Source organism: Leopardus geoffroyi, chromosome D1, assembly GCF_018350155.1.
Source record: "Leopardus geoffroyi isolate Oge1 chromosome D1, O.geoffroyi_Oge1_pat1.0, whole genome shotgun sequence".
NCBI classification, from domain to species: Eukaryota; Metazoa; Chordata; class Mammalia; order Carnivora; family Felidae; genus Leopardus; species Leopardus geoffroyi.
This window is the reverse complement of record NC_059329.1, coordinates 73,836,106-73,860,126: the sequence shown is the minus strand read 5'-3', so window position 1 is coordinate 73,860,126 and position 24,021 is coordinate 73,836,106. Positions and strand designations below refer to the sequence as shown.

At 51.0% G+C, this 24,021-nt stretch overlaps 1 protein-coding gene across 1 annotated transcript in view; it reads right to left on the bottom strand.

Annotated features, from left to right (window-relative positions):
* Window positions 1-24,021, bottom strand: part of OTOG (otogelin) — a 90,850-nt gene that overhangs the window by 57,592 nt on the left and 9,237 nt on the right. The window contains exons 8-23 of the mRNA XM_045482522.1: window positions 23,552-23,757; window positions 22,588-22,718; window positions 22,214-22,320; window positions 21,679-21,788; window positions 21,174-21,302; window positions 20,185-20,293; window positions 19,838-19,884; window positions 19,207-19,352; window positions 13,741-13,873; window positions 12,673-12,850; window positions 10,575-10,699; window positions 9,089-9,301; window positions 7,513-7,705; window positions 5,883-5,957; window positions 5,353-5,396; window positions 3,765-3,918 (exon numbers count right to left, since the gene is read on the bottom strand). Of these exons, the coding sequence (XP_045338478.1) occupies window positions 3,765-3,918; window positions 5,353-5,396; window positions 5,883-5,957; window positions 7,513-7,705; window positions 9,089-9,301; window positions 10,575-10,699; window positions 12,673-12,850; window positions 13,741-13,873; window positions 19,207-19,352; window positions 19,838-19,884; window positions 20,185-20,293; window positions 21,174-21,302; window positions 21,679-21,788; window positions 22,214-22,320; window positions 22,588-22,718; window positions 23,552-23,757 (2,100 nt within the window). The remainder of the gene's footprint in view (window positions 1-3,764; window positions 3,919-5,352; window positions 5,397-5,882; window positions 5,958-7,512; window positions 7,706-9,088; window positions 9,302-10,574; window positions 10,700-12,672; window positions 12,851-13,740; window positions 13,874-19,206; window positions 19,353-19,837; window positions 19,885-20,184; window positions 20,294-21,173; window positions 21,303-21,678; window positions 21,789-22,213; window positions 22,321-22,587; window positions 22,719-23,551; window positions 23,758-24,021) is intronic.

Genomic DNA, 24,021 nt, shown 5'->3' with positions numbered 1-24,021 from the left:
CTGGGCCTCCTCTGCAAGCATCAGCTGTAAACCAAGGTCAGTTTCTACATATCCACCCATGTTCCTTCTTCAGAAACTATTGACCCATCTTCTATCACTGTCATTCCCATGCCTGTTCTCTTTGTCCCTGGGGACTTATGGGTTTTTTTCTTTTTTTCACTGTATTACCAATATTTCATTGTGGGAGGAAGCAGAGGAAAAAACCCTGGGTTTAATCCACTGTTTTCCCTGAAGACATTTAACCTTCCTAAGCCCCGGTATTTTCGTGCGTAAAACAGGGATAATGACGCCTTCCTCCCAAGGTCACTATGAGAATTTCATTATAGACCTGGGCACACTGCCTAGTGCCTATAGAATTGCAATAAATATTGGTTTCCTGTCCCTTCTTTCCCCATAATTACATCAGGCACCGGCAATGGCTGGCTCACTGCCTTCCACCTTCAGCCCAGACCTTGTCTCTTGCTACCTCCTGAGGGGCCTTCTCTGCTGCTCACCATTTACTGCTCCCTCCTGAGCCTATGCAGAACTGACAGCATCCCTGAACACTTGCTGTGTGCCCACCACAGACAATAGCTGTGGCCTCTCTCCTCAAGATACCTCAGTCCATGGAGCATTCTTTCCTTACCTGTTCAGGGAACCTGTCACTTCAGGGTTCTCTCGGGGGCATTTGCAAATATGTGGCATTCAAATGAGGAACACAAAGCTTGTCTGCTCACTTAGAATGCTTACTTTGTGCTACTTTACAAATGAGAAAACTGAGACTCAAGGAAGTTAGCTAACTCACCTAACCCTGACCCTAACCCCTAACCCTAACCCTAACCCTAAACCTAAACCCTAACACTAACCCCTAACCCTGAGTTAGGTAAAATAGTTAACTTACTTGAGTCTCAGTGGTAGAATCAAGATTCAAGCCTGACTCCACAGTCTGTACTTATATATACTGTACTACACCACTTAGTGGCCCCAGGGCCCTTGGCTCAGCACCCAGATGCAAAGAAATTTAGAGTGGCACAAACAGCTCCTGTGGCTCCTGCAGTGGCTCAGGGCCTTTTGGAGCAATGTATGACACCCAGATTCTTAGAAGTGCCATAGAAGGAGGTATGGGGCCCAGGGGCCCAGAGGATCCCAGGCATCCCAAGGTACTAGGGCATCTTTAGAAACCTTATTTCAACTCCCAAGAAAACATTCCAGAATGGTAGGAAATGCCTGTCCTTTCTTTACAAGTTGAGACTCTAATAATTTCCTTTGTTTGTTTTTTTTAACTGAAACTAACAAATTATTTTATTTTCAAAATACAAGGTAAAAAGCACAATAATTGTTAATTCTATTATTCCCTATAATGGATTTGATCATTCAAATCCTTTGAAGTAACCAGTAAATACTCAGATTGTGAGATTTATAATATGCCCTTACTAATAGCAAATGCTTTTATTTTTTTGTGTTTTTTTAATATATGAAATTCATTGTCAAATTGGTTTCCTCCACTAACTTCCTTTGGACAAGCCCCTGTGGAACATGTGTAAGCTCCTCACAGGACATTTCATACAGCTTATGAGGCACTGTGGCAAACACCCCAAGAGGTGATGGCATTCAATATTAAGAAGGGGAAGGGAGCAAGTCTTAGTAGAGCACTCACTACACAGTGCCTGGCTCCTTGCAGCCATTGTCTCATTCAAGTGGTGTTACTGCCCTCAATTCACAGATAAGCAAACCCAGGCTCAGAAAAAGTAAATGAATTATCTGATGTCACATAGCTAGCGACGAACATTAAGGTGACTGGCCTGGGCCCTCTGGACTGTGGATGTTCTTGGCACGGCTCCAAGACCTGAACTGAACTTCAAATGGCCTGGAGCAGAGGAAGAGGATTTGGGTACTGCCCTGCTTGGGTACTGTCCTGTTCAGCCAACAAACAACCAGCAGGACCTTGCAGACAAGAAAACTGATGCCCAGGTGGCCACATAACTTGTCATAGGTCACCCAAGCAATTAGAAATCTTCACATTCTATCCTACCCTTTGGAACGTGGGGACTGAAAAGAAAACCCCGCTCTGGCTTTGCAATCTGAGTGAAACTAATCCCTAATGTTGGATAGTGCTTTAGAATCTTGTTTTTCAAATTGTGGACCCCAGACCAGCAGCATCTGGATCTCCTGGGAGCTTGCTAGAAATGTAGAGTTTCAGGCTGCACCCCAGGCCTCCCGAATCGGGGTCAGACCCCTAATGATTCATGTGCACACTAATGTTTGAGGAATATAGTTTGAGACCACAAACTGCCATTAAGAGGGATCCCACTGAATCCTTCATTCCTGAGCCCCTCTGGGAGAGAGTCATCAGCCCTCATTGTGCAGATGAGGACATGTTCAGAGAGGTCACAGGATGGGTGACCGGCAGAACTGAGCCCAGCTCTCTCAGTTCCACCTGGCCACCATGCTTGGCGGTGAGCAACTCTCAGTTCCTGATTCCAGAGGCCCTGGCTCTCCCTGTCCTCAGAGGGGCAGGCTTGTGCACATAAAGACAGTGCTGCAAGAGGCCTTCAACAACAGACGTTCCTCACAAGCTCATCTGGGGCCTACATGGTAGCAAGTATTGTCTACACCCTACCAGTTGGGCCTAGGATCTTGTGCAGGCTCTGGAGACCTCACATCAGTCTCCTGTGGACGCCCTTGCTTGGGAAGGGGAAGCTCCTAACCCACATTATGACCTCTTTGTAGGGGACCAGACCCCAGGGCTCACAGACCTGGCATGCTCTGGCCAAAGGGCGGGATCTGGAGTAAGCAGAGTCAGGTTTGAGTCATGGCACCCTGGGCCAACCACTTCCCTCTACCCTGCTGTTGGCCTCAGTTTTCCTCATCAGCAAAATGAGAGTAATGATCCTTCCTCTCTCCTAGGAAGGCTCTGAGATTAAAGGAGGTGATAACACAAGGTGTTTTAACTGTTTTACTGTTAACACAGTAAAGCTCTAACTGACTATTCCCTCCCCTTCCCACCCTGACCCCCCCCCCCACTTCCCTTGGCTGCCAGGCCCAGAACTCCCAGCTGACCACTGATCTCTGCATCAGCTAAAGGACACAGCCCCAGGTTGCCAAGTCATGGGATTGGGCACCCACCTTCTTCTCAGGAGTGAGAACTGGCAAACAGGAGGTCGGGGCCCCTGCAGCCACCTCAGCTTACGAGTACCCACGAGGCACACCCACAGAATTCAGCTCATGTGGCATCTGAGGCACCTGGGCAGGAGACTATTTCCACTGGGTGGGGCCCTTCTTTTTGCCGAATTACGGGGGCACCAGCCCTCTACCTGAGGGTTTTGGCCAGATCTTTACAGGGAAAGGGGCTGAGAGGTGAAACATGGCTTTTCTCTCCTGGGCTTCAACCCACTGGACCTCTGGAGCATGCCACACACCCCATTCAGTGCTTCTACTCCAGTACCTCATGTAATCCTCACGACAACCTGTTGAGGTGGTAGGCATTGTGATTACTACTCTCATGTTACAGATGAGAAGCTGAGCCTCAGAGAGGTTGGGCCTCTTCCTTGTCCAAGGTCACACAGATGGTAAGAAGAAGAGCCAGGTAGAATCCACTCCAGTTGGATTCCCACACCGCCATTCTTTCTCGGATTCAGTGCCAGTCATTACATCAGCACCAGCCAGCCCTGGGCTGCTGCCTCCAGCATGGCTGTGTGAGGAACTCCTTGCCCCTCCCTCTGCCTCGTGGGTCCCCGGTTCTGCCACCCTTCAGGGGTGGGGGACCATGAAACATGGATACTCACCCTTGGGGACAGGCACAGCCTGAGAGGCAGGGGCCATGAGCTGGCACGCTCAGGTTCAGCAGCTGCTGCTCACATGTCCTCTCTCTGCTCAGCTCGGGGTCGGTGTGCAGGTCACTGCAGTTCACGAAGACCTGGCCCACCGGGCAGGCAGTGGCTGGAGGAGAAGAGGGTGGCTGCTGGGAGGAGCACGGACGCTCATCAGGCCTTGGAACACCCAGGCCTGGGGGTGGGCTCCTGGGTGGCAGGGGTGACCAGGGAGACCTGGGGACGCAACTACTGGAAGAGGCAGGGAGACAGGGGGCTCTGATGCTTCCAGAGGCAACCCTTGGGTTCCCAGATGCACCACCAGTACCCAGAGTACCATGTGCTCTCCACAGGGCACTGTTCCAGGCCTTTTACATGCATTTTCTTACCGAATCCTGCAACACCCTATGAGGCGTTGTTATCCCCCATTTCCCATATCATGGAAAGAAGTCACTTCTGCTTTCAAAGGCATGATAAAGTGAGAGGAAGTGCCTCAAAGAGACCAGGAGGAGAGCCAAAAAGAGGATAGCAATGCAGTGTGGCCAGAGGACTTTAAACCACAAGGAAGTCAATTTCCCATTACTTCTACTTTTGTGACATAAACCCCTTCTCTCTCCCTGAGCCTCCAGTCAAGTCAGCTGTGCACACTTACACCTTGTGTGAGTGATCGTTTTTAGGGAAATCAATAAAAGGGATCTGAGTTCCATGCTCAGCCTGGGATGGAGCAGAGAGAAGAGAATAGCCATGGAAGATGAGAGGAAGAAATCTGAAGCCAGAAGCAACACCAACCAAAAACAAAACAAAACAAAAAAATACTTTCAGGAATACATACATGGGGAGAACACAGAAATCCAGGTTATATACAAAGGAGGAAGTGACGGCTCAGAGAAGCGAAGTGAGTTACCCAGGGCGGCACAGCTTTTAAGCATGGGGCAGGATTTGAATCCAGGGCTACCAGACTCTGGAGGCCCTGCTCTTTGCCACCTGCCATGTGATTATTCTCTGACCCCTCTGTGCCAATCCCCATCCTCCCTTCTGCTTCAGTCCCCCGCTCCACCACCTCCACATCCTTCACAGGCTGATCCAGTGCCAAGCCACCCTACCGTCATCTCTATTGCCTGGGACAGTCTCAGAGACCCGGGCTGTCCTCCCCATCTCTATGACCCCCAAGTCTAGCACAGGACTGGGCAGCGTCAGCCTTAGTAGACAAATGACAGCTCAGAACAAGGAAACCCAGGACCCAGGGGAGGCCAAGGGACTGTCCAGTCACCCCAGCTAGTTGCCCCTGGGAGAGACAGTCTCAGCCTCTCCTTCTTGAGAAGCAGGAGGGACAGCTGCCAGGATGGGGCTGAAGTTGGGATGGGATTTCTGGATGCCACCCTCCAAACTGGAGCTTTTCCCAAGACGGTGAGGAAAACAGCAGGCTCAGTGGGCTCAGTGTGGCTGGACTCAGATGTGGCTGGGCTGTCCCTGTCCTGATCTATCCTCTAGCTCCCCACTCGCCTCTCCATAGCCCCACCATGATGGAGGAGCCCCTAGAAGAACCTCCCACCTTCCACCTTACCTGGGAGTCTGCTGTCACAGCTCATGATTCCATCTTTGCAGTGGCTGCAGAGAGAGGGAGGAGTGGGGTGTATACTGGGATTAGCTGACTCAGTCACTGCAAAGCCAGAGACTGCATGCCACTGTGCTCAGCCCCCTGCAGGGTTCAGGCAGATATCCCCACTCTGTCCCTGGTCCACTGCGCAGAGGTGGAGGGTGGGCACTGCTTCGTGGAAAGGTCTGCTAGGCTGTATTTTCTTCAGTCAGCAACTTCCATTTAAAGAGAGGACACTAGGGGCGCCTGGGTGGCTAAGTCGGTTAGGCGTCTGACTTCGGCACAGGTCATGATCTCACGGTTCATGAGTTCAAGCCCCGCGTAGGGCTCTGTGCTGACAGCTCAGAGCCTGGAGCCTGCTTCAGATTCTGTGTCTCCCTCCCCTCAGCTTCTCCCCTGCTCACACTCTGTCTCTCTCTCAAAGAATAAATAAAGATTTTAAAAAATTAAAAAAAAAATAAAAAGAGGACACTAAATCTGCAACCTAGGGAGCTCACCAGTGGCCCAGAGATGGGATGTCACTGTCTCCAGGGGGATAGTCCATTCCTTGAAAGTGACAGGAGCATTGGTTCCTGCAAAACCCAGGAACACAGAAAAGTGAGCCAACTCAGGAACTGGGGCAGGGACCCCCCCGCCCCAAACCGCCACCAGAAGCCAGGACCATAAGGACACAGAAAAAAGCAATGGCATCTACTGTGACAAGTGACGCATATCCAGGGAGTGGGGAAGTCAGCCTAGCACCAGGGACAGAGGTCAGGGCTGGGTCCCAGCTTCAGGGCCATCCAGTGAGCCAGCACAAGGACAGCCTCACTGGTCTCTGTCCACCCAAAGCCAACCTCCCTTTGGGCTGGGAAAAAAGAGGTGGTAAGAACAGGGCCATGCTTCCTGAGCCCATGCTGTGTCAGGGAGGGACACAGGGCATATATTCCATACTGCTCATTCCCACCCAGCATCTGTTCTGATTGCTCATGGCCTACACCATACTGCTTGTTAAACATTTTGAACACCAGACTAGGCCCTCCAAATATGTCATCTCGTCTGTTCCTCCTCACAGGGTCCTTTATTCTGTCTTTTGGCTCCTCTTTGTAGGTCAGCTGAGGGCCAAGACTGTGTTTCCTCCTCCTCACAACCTCCCACAGCCCCAGTGCAGGCCTTGGAGCAGACCAGTTGGGGGCTGGAAGGGATGTCTGACCTCATCCAACCCCTGTGCTTCTCAGCCGCCTTCTCTCTCTCCAATTCCTCCTCCCATGTAAACCTCAGAGGTTCCCTTTTTTGGCAATACTCAACCACAAGTCAGGGGTTGAGGGGGCAGGGCACACATCTGGATTTCAAGGTGATTTCAAACACATCCTGTAGTTTGAAAAGGCTACTGAATGATTCCAATATACCCCCTATAGGAGCCTCTCTCCAGCCCTTATCCCTCAGTGGAATTTTAGGGGAATTTCTCCCCATTGTGGAAGGGACTAAGTGCCTTGCCAGTCAGCTCTGGGATCCTGTGAGATCACCAGCCCTGAACTCCGCCTCCAGCCACACTGACATGCCACAGCCAGCCTCAGAGCCATCCCTGTCCCCTTGGCCTGGAGCACTCCTCCCTCAGTTCCCCCCATCTTTGCCCACATGTCACCTCAGCAGAAAGGCCTTCCTTCTGTGCATAACAGTAATCCCTCCCTGACTATTTATAGCTTATTACTACCAGACCCTTTAAGTGTCTATTTATTCATCTGTTTTGGCATGAGAATGTGAGCTCAATGAGGGCAGGATTCTGTTCTGTATTTGGCTGAACTTCCAGGGCTTAGAAATGTCTAGAACATAGGAGGAGGCCAATAACTACTTGTGGAAGGAGAGGGGAGATGAAGGGAGAGAGGCTGTCTCTGTGGGAGTGTTGTTCTGTTTTATGGGGAAGCCAGGCTTCAGAGGGCTGAAGAGCTGTAGCTGAGGAAAGAGGCCCGAGAACGGGGTCCGGGGGAGGAAGCCCACCCAGGACCACCCAGCGGTGCATCATGCTCCGCCCTGTGACTGGGGGATTAAGCAGGGACATAAGAGGTGCAGTCAGGCTCCCCAGCCTCAGATGCCCTAGAGACCCTCAGCCTCCTCCCCATCTGACAGAGGTCACACTGGCCCACTCACCTAGGGACGCAGAGGTCAGCCTGGGTATCCAGATAGGTGTCCGGTGGGCAGGCACAGCCTTCCACACACTCGTCCCCACTGAGGTCGCTGCCACCACCAACCCCACAGGCCACAGGGCTGGCCAGGTCCTGGCAGGTTTGTCCACACAGGGCCACACAGGGGCTATACTCCTTGGTGGCCTCACAGGACAGTGCTGTAGTGGGAAATAAAACTGTGTGTTTTGTCTCCCTCATCCCCACAACTGTGTGAGGTGGAGCCATCATCCTGATGAGGAGAACTGAGAACCAGAGAAGATATTTGTTCAAGGTTACACAGCAGGTCAAGGCCAGACTTGGGATTTGAACCCAGGTCTGACTCCAGAGTCCCACTTCCTCCCACTACACTACAATGGCAGAGTGGCAGGGGTGGGCCCCACTCCCCAAGCTCAGCCTGGACCTTGCCATTGGTGTTTCTTTTCCTCTTCAGGGCATTCTTCTTAGGTAGTGATATTGGGGGAGGGTGGAGGTCACGTCTCCCTGACAGCGCCCCTCTGCCATCGCTCACACATAGACACACGCACAGGTGGGTATTACACACACTTCCGTCCTTCTCACTTCCACACCTATAACACATATGAGCTGTGAAGGTCAATTGTGCCCCCTTAAGCAGCCTCTCGGGGCCCTCTGTCCAAAGACTCAGAGCTTCCCTCTCCTCATCTGGCCAGCATCCCACTCCCTTGGGGTCTCCTGCTCCCTGCCAGAGCCAGATTGCCAAGTTCTCACCCCAGCTACACATCAAAGTCTCCATTTAAAAATGCTGATGCCTGCCCCCGTTGCCAGATATGTTGTTTTCATTGATACTCAATGTGGCCCAGATATGTACATTTTTCAAAAGCTCCTATGGAGAGTGTAATATGCACCACTGGTCCCATCCAATCACCTCTGGAGGAACTTTGACTCAGAGAGGGGCAGGAACTTGCCAGAGACACACAGCAATTACCCGCAGGGCTGGAACAGAACTCATGTCTCCTGACTCCCAGGATGGAGTCTTTTCCATTTATTCAACAAGCATTTGCTAAGAGCTTACTGAGCATGGGGCCCTGTACTAGGGCTGGGGGTACAGAGACAACTAAGACGTGGAGAAGAGTGTGGCCCAGGTGTGTGTTGGAGGGGGAAGCAGGGGCCAGCTCACGCCCATCGAGCCACGAGCGCACTGAGGACCATGGGAGCCAGTGATCTTGAGAAGGCTCACTCTGGTTGTAATGAGAGGAGGCCGTGGGGAGGCTTACTAGGAAGCTTTGACCAGGGTGGTGGCAGCAGAGGTGGCAAGAAGTGGGTGAATTTGCATCTCAAATCGACAAGCCTGACAGGACTTGGAGACGGACTGGCACTAGCGGCGAGGGTAACAGAGAAGCAGCCACGTGCCACATGCCCTTGTGTCAGGTTTGGGTGGCCAAGGGGATGGAGAACACGGGAGAAGCAGTTTGTGAGGTGGAGGTGTTAGGCTGCAGGGGTGGGAGGGGCAGGTGGACCCTTGAGTCTGGAGCCCAGGCTCTTCCAGTGACCCTCACGTAGAGGCACACGTGTGGGGCACTCACCACAGGCTGGCAGGTGGGCGCGGAAGTCAACAGGGAGCCCGTGGCGCCGGCACAGGTGAGCATAGTGGGCCAGCGTGGCACACAGGCAAGGCTGCCCGCAGCGGCAGGCGTCCTGGCGGCACTGCTCAAAGTAGGGCACGGGGCTCAGGTACACGGAGCAGGGCGCAAACAGCTCCCCGGTGAGCACGCTGCAGGACTGCACCGCATAGGAAGCTGTAGACGGGAGGGACAGGGGCAGGGAGTGGGGGTCTGGTTTGCCTGGTGCTCCAGGCCCCAGCCTCTTCCTGCCTCCCCACAGTCCAGGGGTCTGTTGGCGTGAGAAGGTGGGTGGGAGAGAGTGTGGGTGCACAGAAGGGATGTGAGCAGGGACCTGAGTGCATGGCTGGTTGGGAGTGGGTGGATACGGTTTGGTCAGTCCAGGTGTGAGTTGGTGGCTGGCCAAGGGCATGGGTGTAAATGATTAAAGGAGAGTGAGTGGGGGCACCTGAGTGGCTCAGTCAGTTAAGTGTCCGACTTCGGCTCCGGTCGTGATCTCACAGTTCGTGGGTTCGAGCCCTGCGTCCGGCTCTGTGCTGACAGCTCAGAGCCTGGAGCCTGCTTTGAATTCTGTGTCTCCCCCTCTCTCTGCCCCTCCCCCACTCGTGCTCTGTCTCTGTCTCTCAAAAATGAATAAGCGCTAAAAAATTGTTTTAAGAAAATAGAGGAGAGTGAGCATGTGTATGTGTGTTTAGTGCATTCATGCAATACATTCCATCTTGTGTGAGACATGAATCCATATGCTGGGAGGAGACACGGGAGTGAACAAAACTGACAAAATTCCTGCCCTCGTGGAGCTTACAGTGTGGTTGAAGGAGACCATCACTAAACAATTTATACGGCAAAGCGGAAGGCAAAGACCTCGGAGAGTGAGAAAGCGGGGAAGGAGGTTAGCGATCGAAGGTGGGGTGGGAGGGGCGATTGCAATCTTAAAGCAGGTGGTCAGGAAGGCCTCGGTGGCCAGATGAAGTCTGAACAAAAAGTTGAAAGAGGTGAGGGACTTTAGTGAGGGAAGAGCATTCTAGGTGGAAGGAACGGGGAAGAGCATTCTAGGTGGAAGGAACGGCAGGTGTAAAGGCCCAGAGCAGAGAGCAGAGCTGGCTGTGCAGAAAGAACAGCAAGGAGGCCCGTGTGGCCAGAGCAGAGTTGGGGGTGCAGGGGGAAGGGCAGAGAGGCTAGGGCCTGGTGGGGCCACTGTGAGGGCTTAGACTTTTGCCTTGAGATGGGAGAGCCAGTACAAATGTGTGTCTACGTGGCAGTGATAGACCATGAAGTTTCTGTCTGCCTGACCCTTACCAGAAGGGAACCACGGTCCCCTCTCTGCAGCTCCACCTTTTCTTATCACTCCTGCCCAACCCGACCAGCCTCCTCAGGCCCAGAGTTCCCATCTCACCCCTCTCAAACCAGTCCCACCTCACCCCACTCCCCCCTCCCTCTCCCCTCACCTCACCTGCTTGCAGGTGCACATCACAGGGGTCCAGAGGGGAGCCAGAGACCAGCGGGGAGCAGGCGGACAGAGTTTTCCACGAATTGCCAAAGAGTTGTGGGGTACTCTCAGGCACACCCACTGGGGACCTGCAGTCATGGCACAGCCGCATTCACACACTTGGCCGTGTGGACCCAGGTGGACATACAGCATATACCCAGATAAGTATCTATCTACTCCTGTATACACACATAGACCAAGCATGAGCACACACACTCAGAGGCGCATATGTACCCACCCAAAGGCGTAACACCCATAGGCCTATATACACCACTTGCACATGCCCTCCACATACACACACAGAGCACAAGTATCTGCCAAACACGTAAACAGATAAGAGGGTCTACACAGTCACATTCAAACACATACAGTTATGGATGTGCGCGCGCGCGCACACACACACACACACACACACACACACACATCATATCACATAACATCACATTTAACAGGCTCCAAAGGGACTCAAAACTGGCTTGGGGTCGGCCACACGTTACCCTATCTTCACCACCCGCCCCCAGCTCTTCATGTCAGAAAGAGAGAAACAGGGACACCATGAGCCAAACTTCACTGGATTAAGACTTCCTCTTCCCTTTTCCATAAGCAGTTCCCAAAAGCTCCTTTGCGCCCCTCACCTTTCTCTCTAGGTAGGAAATAGTCACACAAGAGGCAATAAAGGAAGGAAGGAAGGGGGAAAAACATGTCTCCTAGACATCACCAGTCTCCAAGAGTCACCAAACTCGAGGAGATGGTAGACTGGAGAAAACATAGCATGCACGGGGTGGGGCAGGTTCTGTGTGACACTCAGCATGCCCGCACTACTGCTCCAGAGCAGTGAGAGCACCCAAGTTACACCCAGCCACTGTTCTGCCCAGAGTTCACATTCAGGAAGGTGGCAGGCAGCCCACACACTAAATCAGGGTCGTCTGTCCCCCACCACTCCGGCCAGCTGCCCTAACATCAGTCCCACCAGGCAAGACAGTAGAATGCTACATTTTTTAACGTGCAAGCATTTAAAAGGTCCCAGTTTTGGGGCACCTGGTTGGCTCAGTTGGTCAAGCATCCAACTTCAGCTCCGGTCATGGTCTCATGGTTCGTGGCTTTGAGCCCTGTAATGGACTCTGGGCTGACAGCTCAGAGCCTGGAGCCTGCTTCAGATTCAGTGTCTCCCTCTCTCTCTGTCCCTCCCCTACTTTCTCTCCCTCTCTCTCTCTCAAAAATAGATAAACATTAAAAAAAATGTAAAGCTCAGTTTCTTTTTATTCTTGTTTTTCTGAATGAATCTGAGTTCTCATTTCTGGCTGAAGATAGTGTCTCCTGTTTACTTCTGCATCACCTAATGCATGTCACTTGAAAAATTGGCCAGAACCTCTAGCCTTCAAGATCAACCCCTTATTCTCCTTTCAGGAAGGTCTGACTCTTGTCCCCTCCCAAGTTTCTAAACTGTATCCATGCTCAGATAGTCTTTCTCTCAACCTAGGAAACAGCCTTCCCCTGAACATGGGAGGCGCACACGGTGCAACCCTTAAGAACCAAGCAGGAAAGACATGTGGCTTAGACTGACCTGGGATAGAAAGCAGGAGTTTTGGAATCATTGGTTCACAGGGGGCTTATGCTCATCTAAAGGTGCTCACAGTCAATTAAAACAAGGAAAACCATGAACCAAATCAAACGCAGCCTGAGGTCCACCAATTTTAAGACCTCATTATAAAACAGTATTTCTCAAGGTATGGTCCACAGATCTCAAGGTATGGTCTGCAGATCTCTTATACTAGAATCTCAGTGGTTACTTATTAAAAGTAGAATTCTTGGGCCCCAACCCAAATCAGATACTCCAGAAGTAGAACCCAGGAATCAGCATTTTGCACAGAGAAGACTGTGGGCCACAGCCTTAAAGAAATACGCTTAAATTTAAATGCCGAAGAATAAATGATCAATGGTGCATGCGTGGCACAGTGAGAGACCAAGGGAGTTTGCATAAGATGTTTTCAGGCAGTGCCTCCGGATACCCGGCCTTCCGGGGCCCCACCCTCTCCTTCTGCTTCCAGGCATGGGCACGTACAGGAAGTCGTCCTGCGTGTTGCCGTTGAAGGTGCCACAGAGGCCCACGGTGTCTTCCACCCATCGCTGGTCCACCTGCAGGTAGAGCCGCAGTCCTTGGCGGTCGTAGAGCACCCGCACGCCCACGTTGGTCCTCACCCGCAGGAACATGGAGGACAGCCTCCGGATCTCAAAGGCATCTGGGCACAGAACCAGAAAAGGGATGTGGGAAGTTCTGCCAACATGCACCCACCCACCGCCCCAACCTACATGGTCCTCACTGACCTGGATACCCAGCACAGTGTTCACACCCAGTGAAGCCCTGCTAAGGAGTTAGTTTGGGAAGCCTTGAGGAAATCCTGTTCAGTGGTGAAACAGAACCCAGAGACAACTGACCACAGCAACCTAAGAATTTTTTTTTTTTTTTTTTTTTTTTTTTTTTTTTTTTAGCACCAAGTGCCAGTTAAAGCCTTGCCTGCATAAGGAACTGATATATTTCCTTCTGTAGCAAAGGAGAATTCTGTTAACTACCCATTTTTTTCACAATGGCCACCAGGAAGCTCACAATATGATTTTAGATTCAATTGTAGTGAAGTTTTCACCTCTTGTGGCATGCATTTCTTTGGCCTCTTTACACCTCTCCCCCTGCATCCCCACTCAATCAGTGAAAAAAAAAACCCTACTTTTTTTTCTTATTCATTTTCTCTGGTGCTATTTTATTTCTTAATAGTTTTTGCATTTTTGTTAGATGTGCTTCCTATGAGCTACCACTGATCCCTTGTGGAGTCAGATAGGATAATAAGTAATTAAAAAATAAAATAGGGATAGAGAACAGCCTCATTCATATCCTTATGTTAGGAGAAGGCATCATACTGCTGAGATGTCTAGTGTCATGTTGGGATGGGGACAAAGACCATCTTACAAGTCCAGAGTCCATGTTCCTGGGACCAAGGTGCCCTCTGGCCCGATTCACCCAATGCTAAAATGTGAGCTCTTGCCCATGTGGCAGTGCCTTTGGCCAGAGACAGTGCTTGGAAGAAGAGGCCTGGGCAGCCAGCTCCCAGTTACTTCTTGTCCATGAAAGCCATACCATCCGTGTAGGGTGGGGTGACCTTGTACTGGTCAAACAGAAGGACATCCCCCGCTTGGGTCAGGGTCACCTGCCTCCGAGGGTCCTGATGCAGAATCACTGACACTGACTGGACACAGACTCCGTCCTGGTTCTGGAGAAAGAGGAAGGCAAATAGGGCAGAGTTAGTCTGTCTGTCCTGCTGGTCCCAAAAGAGGCCCCAAGATTGGGTATTCTAGTGCAGTTTGAGGTCAGAGACAGGCTGACACGGAACCCCCAAAGGACATTAGGAGTCCTCTAACCAAATGCTGTCATCTGGGGATGGGAAGGCAGAGGCTAAGATTGGGGAAGGTTGGCAGAGCTGGGATAATGCAAATAAAAAGATAGTCAAGTCTTAGGCTATCTATGACAGAGAGCAGAGATAGACCCCCCCCCCCGGATGGCCCAGAGTCTAGCCTTAGAAACACTGGCCTCCCCACTCAACTACAATACAGGACTTTAATTTCATCCTTTTACAGGTGTTTATATAGCTCTTTCCATGTGTCACATCCTGCAGAGTATCAAGCTCTACTCATAGGTAGGCAGGAAATGAGCTAATAATATCTGGGCCTCAGGTTCTCATCTCTGAAATGGGTGGTACACATTGGGCCCATTCATACCTCCTTCCACAAGAAGACATCGATACAACCATACAGTGATGAACATGACAGATATAGTCCCGGGCCTCATGGAGAGTACATATTTGTGTGGGACACAGACACTAAACAAGTAATTACAAAGTTGGTTTTTAAATTACTGCTGAGACTAGTGCTACAAAGAGGTGTAGGGTGCTAGGAAAGCATATAGTGAAGGAACAAGATTTAGTCTGCAGAGGCAGGAAAGGTCATCCTTAGGGAAAGATAATGATGATGCAAAAATCATAACAAAACTCTTAGTAATACTATAATTTATTATAATAACAACTAACTTTATTTTATTTAAAGAAATTGTTTAATGTTTATTTACTTTTGAGACAGAGAGAGACAGACAGACCTTGAGTGGCAGAGGGGTAGACAGAGAGGGAGACACAGAATCCAAAGCAGGCTCCAGGCCCCATGCTGTCAGCACAGAGCCTGAACTGGGGCTCAAACTCACGAACCGCAAGATCATGACCTGAGCCAAAGTTGGACGCTTAATTGACTGAGCCACCCAGGCGACCCTAATAGCTAACTTTAGAGTTACTATGTTCAGGTTACTATTCTCATCTTTTTTACATGTATTTACTCACTTAATTCTCATAGCAGTCTTATGTAGTAAGTACCACTAACAACCTCACTTTGCAGATCAGAAGACTGAGGCACAGGAAAATGTGACAGTTGAGCTGAGATCTGAAGGGTACAGAGAAGGTAGCTGGGCAAAGAGAGAAGGCAAGAAGGGGGATACCAGGGATAGTGAACAGGCTATACAAAATTCCCTGACACAAGAAGTACATAAAAGTACATTAAAAAAGTACATCCAAGTACATCAAAGAAGACCAGAGGGCCAGAGCCCACTGAGAAAAGTGGTTTAAGGTAAATTCTTCAAGAGGTAGGCAGAGGCCAGCTAAGGCAGAGCTTTGTAATATTTTAGGACTTTATCCTAAGTCCAAAGACAGCCAAAGAAAGTATAACCTGAAAGTGATATAATCAAACAGCGACGTGAGGAAAGAACTAGAGCTTGAAACTTTTCAGGAAGGCATTATGCAACAAGCTACAACCTTTCTTCCAAGCTCCTTCCCAAGGAGACATAAAATCCCTGAAACAGCTCAAAACCATTGTGTCTAAAACATCACCTTCTTTGTCAAACCCACTCATCCTCTGGTCCCCTCTGGACATGTCACTGGTGCAGGAAGAAAGTCTGCACCCTTTAGTCAAAGTCTCAGGCTCAAGTCTTGATGTCACTGAAAGCTGAGACCTTAAAGACCTCATTTAAGTTACCTAAACCTCAGTCCTCTCCTTGTGAAATAGAGATAGGACAATACTTGGTTGGTCCTGCCTGGTTTGATAGTGAGAAAAAAAGTGTTCATGGAAGGGTGCCTGGGTGGCTCTGTCAGTTGGGCATCTGACTCTTGGTTTTGTCTCTGGTCATGATCCCAGGGTCATGGGATCAAGTCCCACACCAGGCTCTGCACTGAGTATGGAGCCTGCTTGAGGTTCTCTCTCTCTCTCTCTCTCTCTCTCTCTCTCTCTCTGCCCCTCTCCCCTACACACACACACACACAATGATGGGGGTATACCAAAGGGACCCAAGAGCCAACTGAAAGACTACCCAATGGTTCAAGCTGGAAAAATTTGAGTAACAAAATAAAAAAGGAAGTATTGGTTCTTATCCAAAGTATAAAATAAATATCCCGGGTCCATGCTGACATAAATAAATGATTGACAAAAAAAAAATATGTCAAGGGAAAAAAAGACAAATTTCCTATGCAGAAAAATTCCGACTAATGTATGTAGATTCTCTGCCTTCAAGGAGAGGGAGCATAACTCCTTACACTTTAACTGTGGGCTGACTTCTTTCAAAGAGAACAATATAGTAAGGGGGAAAAGAGGAGTAGCTTTACAGAGGAGTATTTGACAAACACTGCCTCAGCCAAATGACCAAGGTCAACCTCAATAGTGATAAACCATGTTAGTATATGTATCCTTGATAAGATGTGATGAAAATAGCAATTTACCTCTTATCTTCCTCCCCTAAATCCCTAACACCATTCTAACCATGAGAAAAGTATACAAATCCCAACAGAGGGGCATTCTACAAAATATCTGACCAGTACTCCTCAAAACTTTCAAGGTCACCATAAATAAGGTCTTAGTAAACTGTGACAGCAAGGAAAAACCCAGGAGACACAATGACTAAATGTAATGTAGTATGTTGGAACAGAAAAAAAAATGACAGGTTTAAAAATAAATAAGAAATATGAGTAAGGGGCAGACTTTAGTTAATGATAATGTACATAATGAACATTGGTTCAGTATTTGTAACAAATGTACCATACTAATGTATGAGGTTAATAACAGGAGAAATCGGGTGTGAGATATATGGGAACTCTGTGTACTACCTTTGCATTTTTCTGTAAAATCTAAAGCTGCTCTAAAAAAAATAAGGTCTACTTTAAAAATACTTCAAAGGCTATAAACACTACCCTGATTTGGGGGTGGGTGTATAAGGAAGCTGTGACAGGCTTTCTGGACTTCCAGCCTTGGGTCTGGCTCAGCTCCCCCTCCTGCTGGCTGGGGGTCGTCAAGACTGCCCCAAGCCTCTATTAAGCCTGTCTTATCAGATTTCAAATGGGGAGAATCATAGTGACCACTACGTGGGGGTATTTTGAGCCTTAAACTAGATGTCAAATGCAAAACTGATTAGTCAAAGTTTAAAGTACTGTGCAAATACTTTCTCATCATCATCCTCTCTGTTAACATTCTCACCCTACCCACTTCTGTTCACCCGGGGTTGAAGTCGTGGCTTCACCTTTGACTCTTCCTGCTTCTCTCCCACACACCTGGCACTTTACCAGCCAGTCAGCCAGTTGCCATAGTCCTCCTGCATCTGCCTTAATGTATTTTAGAACATTCCACCCTGTTGCTTTTTCTCATATGATCGAATCCTCCTGGATTGCCCTTCCTCCCCATCCTCACACATACATACCTTATTTCTATTTACATTTTTGGCCCAATTTTTAGGTCGTTCAGCTCAAATGCCACCTCTACCATGAGGATTTCTTCTGACCTGTAGGAATATTTCTTGCTCCACAGACAGCCCCTCTGATGGCACTGCTCTTGTATCTCACAGAGAAGCAACTGACCTGAGGACATGATTGACTCCCTGATTGGGCTGCAAGCTCTTGGTGGCTAGGACCAGGGGCTGACTCATCTGTGTAACCCTCACTGTGCCCAGCACAGAGCTGGCACAAGGCTGGCCCTCTACTGGTTCATCAGTGTGGATGAAGTCACAAGGAAGAGAACTGGCTCGTGGTAAAAGGAATGTGCTATCAAGAGGCACTGTTGGGGGGCGCCTGGTGGCTCAGTGGATCAAACGTCCAACTTCGACTCAGGTCATGATCTCATGGTTCGTGAGTTCAAGCCCCACATGGGGCTCTGTGCTGACAGCTCAGAGCCTAGAGCTTGTTTCGAATTTTGAGTCTCCTTCTCTCTCTGCCCCTTGCCCATTCACACACACTCTCTCTCTCTCAAAAGTAAATAAGCATTAAATAAACAAAAGAGGCACTGTTCAGCAGTGAAGCAAGTTACCTCAGGCCGACGCTGGCCAACCACCATCCAGAACATGGTGGAGAAGGAGCTGGTAAGGGATCCCCAAGGTCCCATAGCCCTCAGATACTCAAAGACTCTAGAACTTTGTAAATGGGGAGGAGTCCCACTGGGCTATGTCTGTTTGCTTTGCTTTTTCTATTGCCACTCTCAAGATGTGATGGGAGTGACCCAGCTTTTGAGGACAAGTATTCATTCTTCCAACTCAGAGAGCAGCCAAGGGCAGATCCAGGCCATTCTCTGGCAGATAGAGGGGAGGGGATCACTCAGGCTTCAAGAGGAAGAAAGCCCAGCCCTCTACCTCATCCTCAGCTCAGCCTGGGTCCCCAGGGCCACGGAGGGACACCTGTAGGTGATGTCTGCTCACCCACCTGACGTCACTGGGTGTGGAAAAGGCAGGCAGGGAGCTGGGCTTTGGGGGCAGCTGCCCTGGCTATGGGTGTGAACCCTTTGTCCTATTGTGCAGGAAGGAGCTTGAGTGGAGTCCCAACCAGGGCTTGTGGGGTCAGCTCAGGGAAAATGCAGTCCCTGAGAAACAAACAGACTCATAACTACCCCAGACCTGCAAGCTGGCCATTTTCTCAGTTATGTGCACAAGTGGCCGACACAGCTCAGGGATCACCTCCTCTGGGAAGTCTCTCCTGATCTACTCCTTCTCCCACCTGGCATCCAGGTAAAACAAGAACCAGGAGAAGCTCCTACATGGAGACCTACCCTGTAATGTCCATGTTATTACAGCTCCTATAACATAGTGGATTATGCGGTGAGTTATCTGCTCGACCCACCAATCTGCGAGGCCCAGGAAGGCAGAGCCAGATCTAATTCATCCCAGTCTCTGAGACCCAACATAGCTTCTGGCACAAAAATTAGTTCAGTATTTGCTGAATGAATAAATGAACAAATGAGTGAATACAGAGATGTTGAAGGCATAATCCAAGGAGGCAGAGAAGATTTAGTTGAATTAGACCCATTTTAGAGATTTTGTTAAAATACTGAGGCCCAGGAAAGGGAAATGGCTCTCAGCTATCAGATGTTCTAGAGACAGAACCTAGTCTCCTGCCCCCTGGCTCTGCCCAGAAAGAACAGACATCAGGGTGAGTGGGTTATGGAAAACGTGGGGCCCTGCCCTAAATCCTTCAGCCTCTCTAGGGGGCAGAGAGCAGGGGTGGCTGGCTGGATTGGGCCTGAGGTCCCCAGCCCTTACCAGGCCACAGGGGGCATTCTGCAATGTCACTGTGAAGGTGCCCGAGGAGCGGCTTTTGGCCAGGATGTACTGACACGTGGCAGGGAACGTGTACCGGCGGCCGTCAAAGGTGGTGAAATGGATGTCGCCAGTCACTGAACACTCGGCTGAGGGGCAAAGAAAGGTGGCTGACACATGGGAGCTGCCCCATGGGGACTGCCTCTGCCCTGGGGGCTCTGAGCATGAGGAAGAGACAGCACTCTGTCCTTAGGAATCAGGGCAGTGTTTGGAGCCCTGGCCTTCCTTTTGACGCTCAGGCCACTGGGGAGATGCAGGCCTGTCCCCAGCAGCCCACCTGAAGGTAGATGCAGCCCTGCCCTAGGCATCTCCCTCTGACAGGAGATCAGGCCCTGAGCTTGGAGACCAGTCTCCATCCAAGCCCCCCAAATTCAGGAAGGTCCTTAGATAGACCCCCCAAAACCCTCCCTCACAGGAGGCAGAACAATCCCTTAAGCAGGCAAAGCAACTCTAAGGAAACAAAGTGGGGCAAGCTGAACCAATGGAACTGCAGGCCTGGCCCCCAGATCCTCCCTGCCCAAAAAGCTGTGAGACCAGAGGAAGGGGGTAGAGTCCAAGGTGGGGTCAGGCATACCTGGGCAGACAGATGTGCTGCACACCCACTTGCCCGCAGTGCATGTGCTGAAACACAGAGATCAAGGAGGCAAGTCTCACCTCTCCAGGCCTGGGATAGATGCTGAAGGATAGCAGGGTCCACAGAGCTCCTGTCCCCAGCCCTCAGTCTTCCCGTCTCTAAAATGGGTGGTAGAGATTCCCCCATCTCCAGGGGTTGGATTAAATGAGATCGCCTGGGACTCAGAGATGCTGAGTGAGTGCCCCCATATTGCCAGGGGTCCCAGACCCCAGATGGATAGCCCTGGTGGAAAACCCTGGAAGTCACCACTGCCCACCCCACCCCCACCCCTTGCTGTGGACACAGACCAGGCATTGCAGTCTTCTTTCACCACAGAGCCAGTTGGGTACAGGGTCCCATGGAACTCACAGGGACATTCAGCTGGTGCCACGCAGTCCCCATCCTCAAAGATCAGCCCTAGGGTCACAGGAAAGGCCCACTTAACTCACCTCCACTCCTGTTCATAGACCATTCATGGCTGTCTAGGGCCTATGACAAAGATCCCTTTATCCAAGTTTTCACCCCTGAACCCACTTTCAAGCTTTCTCCTGCATAAATCCTTGGCTCAGGCCAGATCTGAATCTCCTCTGGGCAAATAATCTCACCTCCAGACCTCTTCAGAGAACCACCTCCCCAAGCAACCTGCATGCTGACTAGCTTCTCTTCTCCACCTCCCAAAAGCCTGTCACTGCATCTAGAACCAGTTTAGGTGCCATCTCTTCCAGGAAGCCTGACAATCTCTCCCCCGACTGAATTCCTATGTCTCTTCTTGTCTGAACCCCTGAGCTGATCCTCACTACATTATGCCTTAGACTGGAGTCGTAGGTATACGTGGCTTATCACTGCAACCAGATTCTGACCCCTAAAGTCAATGACTATATCTTTACATTTTTTTTATCCCAACGACCCCTGCCTAGCCGAATGGGCTACACGCTACAGATGTGTGGCAAATGTATACCCCCTCAAAACCAGTGCATTTATATCCCATACAAAACAGCATGTGAACATATGTTTAAACAAACACATATGTGATAAATGAACAAGTGAATGAATGAATGACTTGTTCTCATCTATACACAGTCCCGATGAAATTAAATACCCTGATGAACTTCTCAAGAGCCACAGTTCCACCCCCATCCTCAGCCCCCTTAAGCCAGTCATTCGTTTATTCACTTATTAGTTGTGTGCTCCTTGCTTCACTCATCCCACAAACAAGCATCCTCTGAGCCCCTGCTTTGGGCTCGTGCGTGCCAGCCCAGGAAGATGCTGCCAGGCACCCGCTCCACCCTTGGCATACCATCGGGGCAGTAACAGCCGTCCACACAGGCGATCTCACTGTCCACACAGGATGCCTGGGACTGGCAGGAGGCAGGGCAGCAGGCGATGCATTCGTTGTAGGTAAAGGCCTTCTCCTTGCAGTGCACGGCTTGGGAGGAAGGGAGCAGTCCATCCAGTCCCATCGGCTCTGCCAGGACACACCCACCCCCTACTCCAGGCCTTGGGGGAAAGGGAGGAAGGACTGTGATTTTCCTGTTCCCCTAGTCCCCCTGGGTAACCAGAAAGTTGGCAAGAGCCTGGGAGGCTCTGAGAACCACCCTCATCTCACTCTGTGGCCCTGGGCCAGTCTCTCCACTCTGAGCCTGTTTTCTCATCTGCCACATGGGGCCTCACGGCTTCCAGCTCTGACAACTGCGGTTCTAAGCAGGACAGGACGTTGAGCTGAGGCCTGATGAGGCCACCCACAGCCTCAGGGCAGAGATTGTCTGAACCTCTCCCTGCCCCCACCACCAGGATACACCTACCACATTGCCGGAGCTGGGTCCTCCAATCCTGCAGGGGCCGCCCCGCCTGGGCACACGCTCGGGCATACTCTGCCAGCGCCCGGCACCAGGTGGCTTCATCACCCACTGCTCTGTGCAGGGAAACCGAGGGTCACACCGGAGCCCAATCTCTCACCAGCCCTCCAGAACCCTGTAGAGACTGCCAGGGCTCAGGGCACGCACCCCTCCTTGTCCCACAGCTAGGAAAGGGAGACTGGGAAGGTATCTAGGTATACAGATGGAGGCAGGACACCCGGGTTCTAGTCCCAATATTGGCATTGACTTGTTTGACCCTGAGGGTGTCAGTCCCCATTTCTGGGCTTCAGAGAATAGGGAAACTCTTCTGCCCCACCTATGCAGATAAGAATTTCTGAGGTTTTGGAAGTACATCTGTCGGGGCCTGGGATTATCAGGGTCAGTGGCCCACATGCTGAGACCACCCCCCCTCCCACCCCTCAGTACTGGGACAGGTCTCCCCACAACCCAATACCAGCTTCAGTCCTGGTTGCCTACTCACTGGCAGAGGTCACTGGTACAGCTGGCTGTGAAGGGAAGAGGGCTGACGTAGGCATGGCAGGCATCAAAGGGTGGCCGCAGCAGCGCCTCGCACCGGTCGTACACACCCTGGGGAAAGAGCCAGGGGCCAGAGCTGGGAGCTGGCAAGTCCACTCACAGCCCTCTGACTTCACCCACCCCTACACAGAACCCCAATTTGAGGCCAAGGGAGAGAAAGAGGATGATGGAGGGAAAAGGGATGGGGCCATAGGCACAAACAACCCTGGGCTCCTGCAGCCAGTGACTTTCTAAGAGATAGACAGGAAACCTAAGCCAGACACTAGGATGAGGGGTAAGGGGAGGGTGGAGAGTAGGCATTCTCCCCAGGGTCCAGACCTGCATGGTTCCCGGGCTCTGCTGCAGACACGGTGGGCGAGGCAGGGAGGCAGTTGTAGGCCTTGGAGGCTGGTTGGGGGCTTGTTCCTGCCAGCTGTGCACAAACTCAGCCACATCGTCGGTCAGCTTCCCTGGAAGGGAGAACTAGCATGATCACAGGTGGGTGTGACAGGGGAGGAGGGGAGGAGCCGCATAGGGCTCTGAAGGAGGGCAGGTGGAGCCAAAGAGATACCAAAAGCGGACAAGGAGTTGAAGAACCCAGCCTCTTGGCTCCCATCCCAGTTTGCATTTCCCAACAGAGCCACTCTCCTGAGAAAGCTGGTGGTGATAGTCAAGAATACTCAAGAACCTGTAGTAGCTCCCTACTCTCCAAACTCAGGGGAGAAAACTAGTATGTGAGCCTGGACAAGCTCTCTCCAAGCCTCAGTTTTGCCCTATGTGAAATGGGCAAATAATCCCCCATCATGGTATTATTGCCAGGACTGTATGAAATGATGCGTGTTAAGTGTTCAGTATGTTGTGGGTGCTCAAAGGTGTCACTTCCCTTCTTGGGAAGGCCAGAGTCACCATGATTTGGCCCTGCATGCTTCACATTTACTTCTTACCACTCCTCTATAGGTATCTTCAGCTCCCATGGGGCCCTTTCTCTTCCAGGCTCTCTCTGGCCTTCTGCTCCTGCCCCCACCCTACACTCACAGTGTGTGCTTAATATCCTACCTAGCAAAGTGCCCTTTAGATCCTTACACAACCCTAGTAGGAGTGGTCTTTATGACTCTTTTACCCACAAGGAAATGGAGGTTGAGCACCCACACACTTGGTAGGAAGGGGCCCTGACACCCCACTGGGTCTTTAGTACCATGGGTACTGCCCCAAGACCTCTCCCACCCTTCCCAGCCTGACCTCCACCCAACCTCCTCCCTACTTCCATCCAAACCCCTCGAAGGCCACTTGCCCTGCACCTCACCATAGCTGGTCACCAGGTCATCCTGAGGGTCGGCATTGTTGTTCCCACACAGCCCATGAGTCCAGCCCAGGAACTCTGGGCTCATCTTGATGTAGACGGCTGAGGCACCATCCCAGGCCAGCGTGAAGGCTGACTGATGCCGCACAAGGACGTAGCCAGCAAGCCTCTGCAGACTCACGCTCCCCATCACATGTGGCAGTTGGACTCTGCAGGGCACAGCCCAGAGCTTCTGGGTGTTCACATCACCCCCACTCACCCCGTCCCTTCACCAAAGGACCCGCCATCCCCACCTGCAGGAACCATCATGTACCCAGCACCTGCCTCGTCCACACGCAACTGGTACCATGTGAATCTGAGGCCCCCACTTTCCCCCTCTGACTTCCTGGGCATCTGAGGCCCACCATGAGGGAGAGATTCTTTTGTCTTCAGTGTTTAAAACTTGCTTTTTAAATTTGCAATTTCCCTGGCAG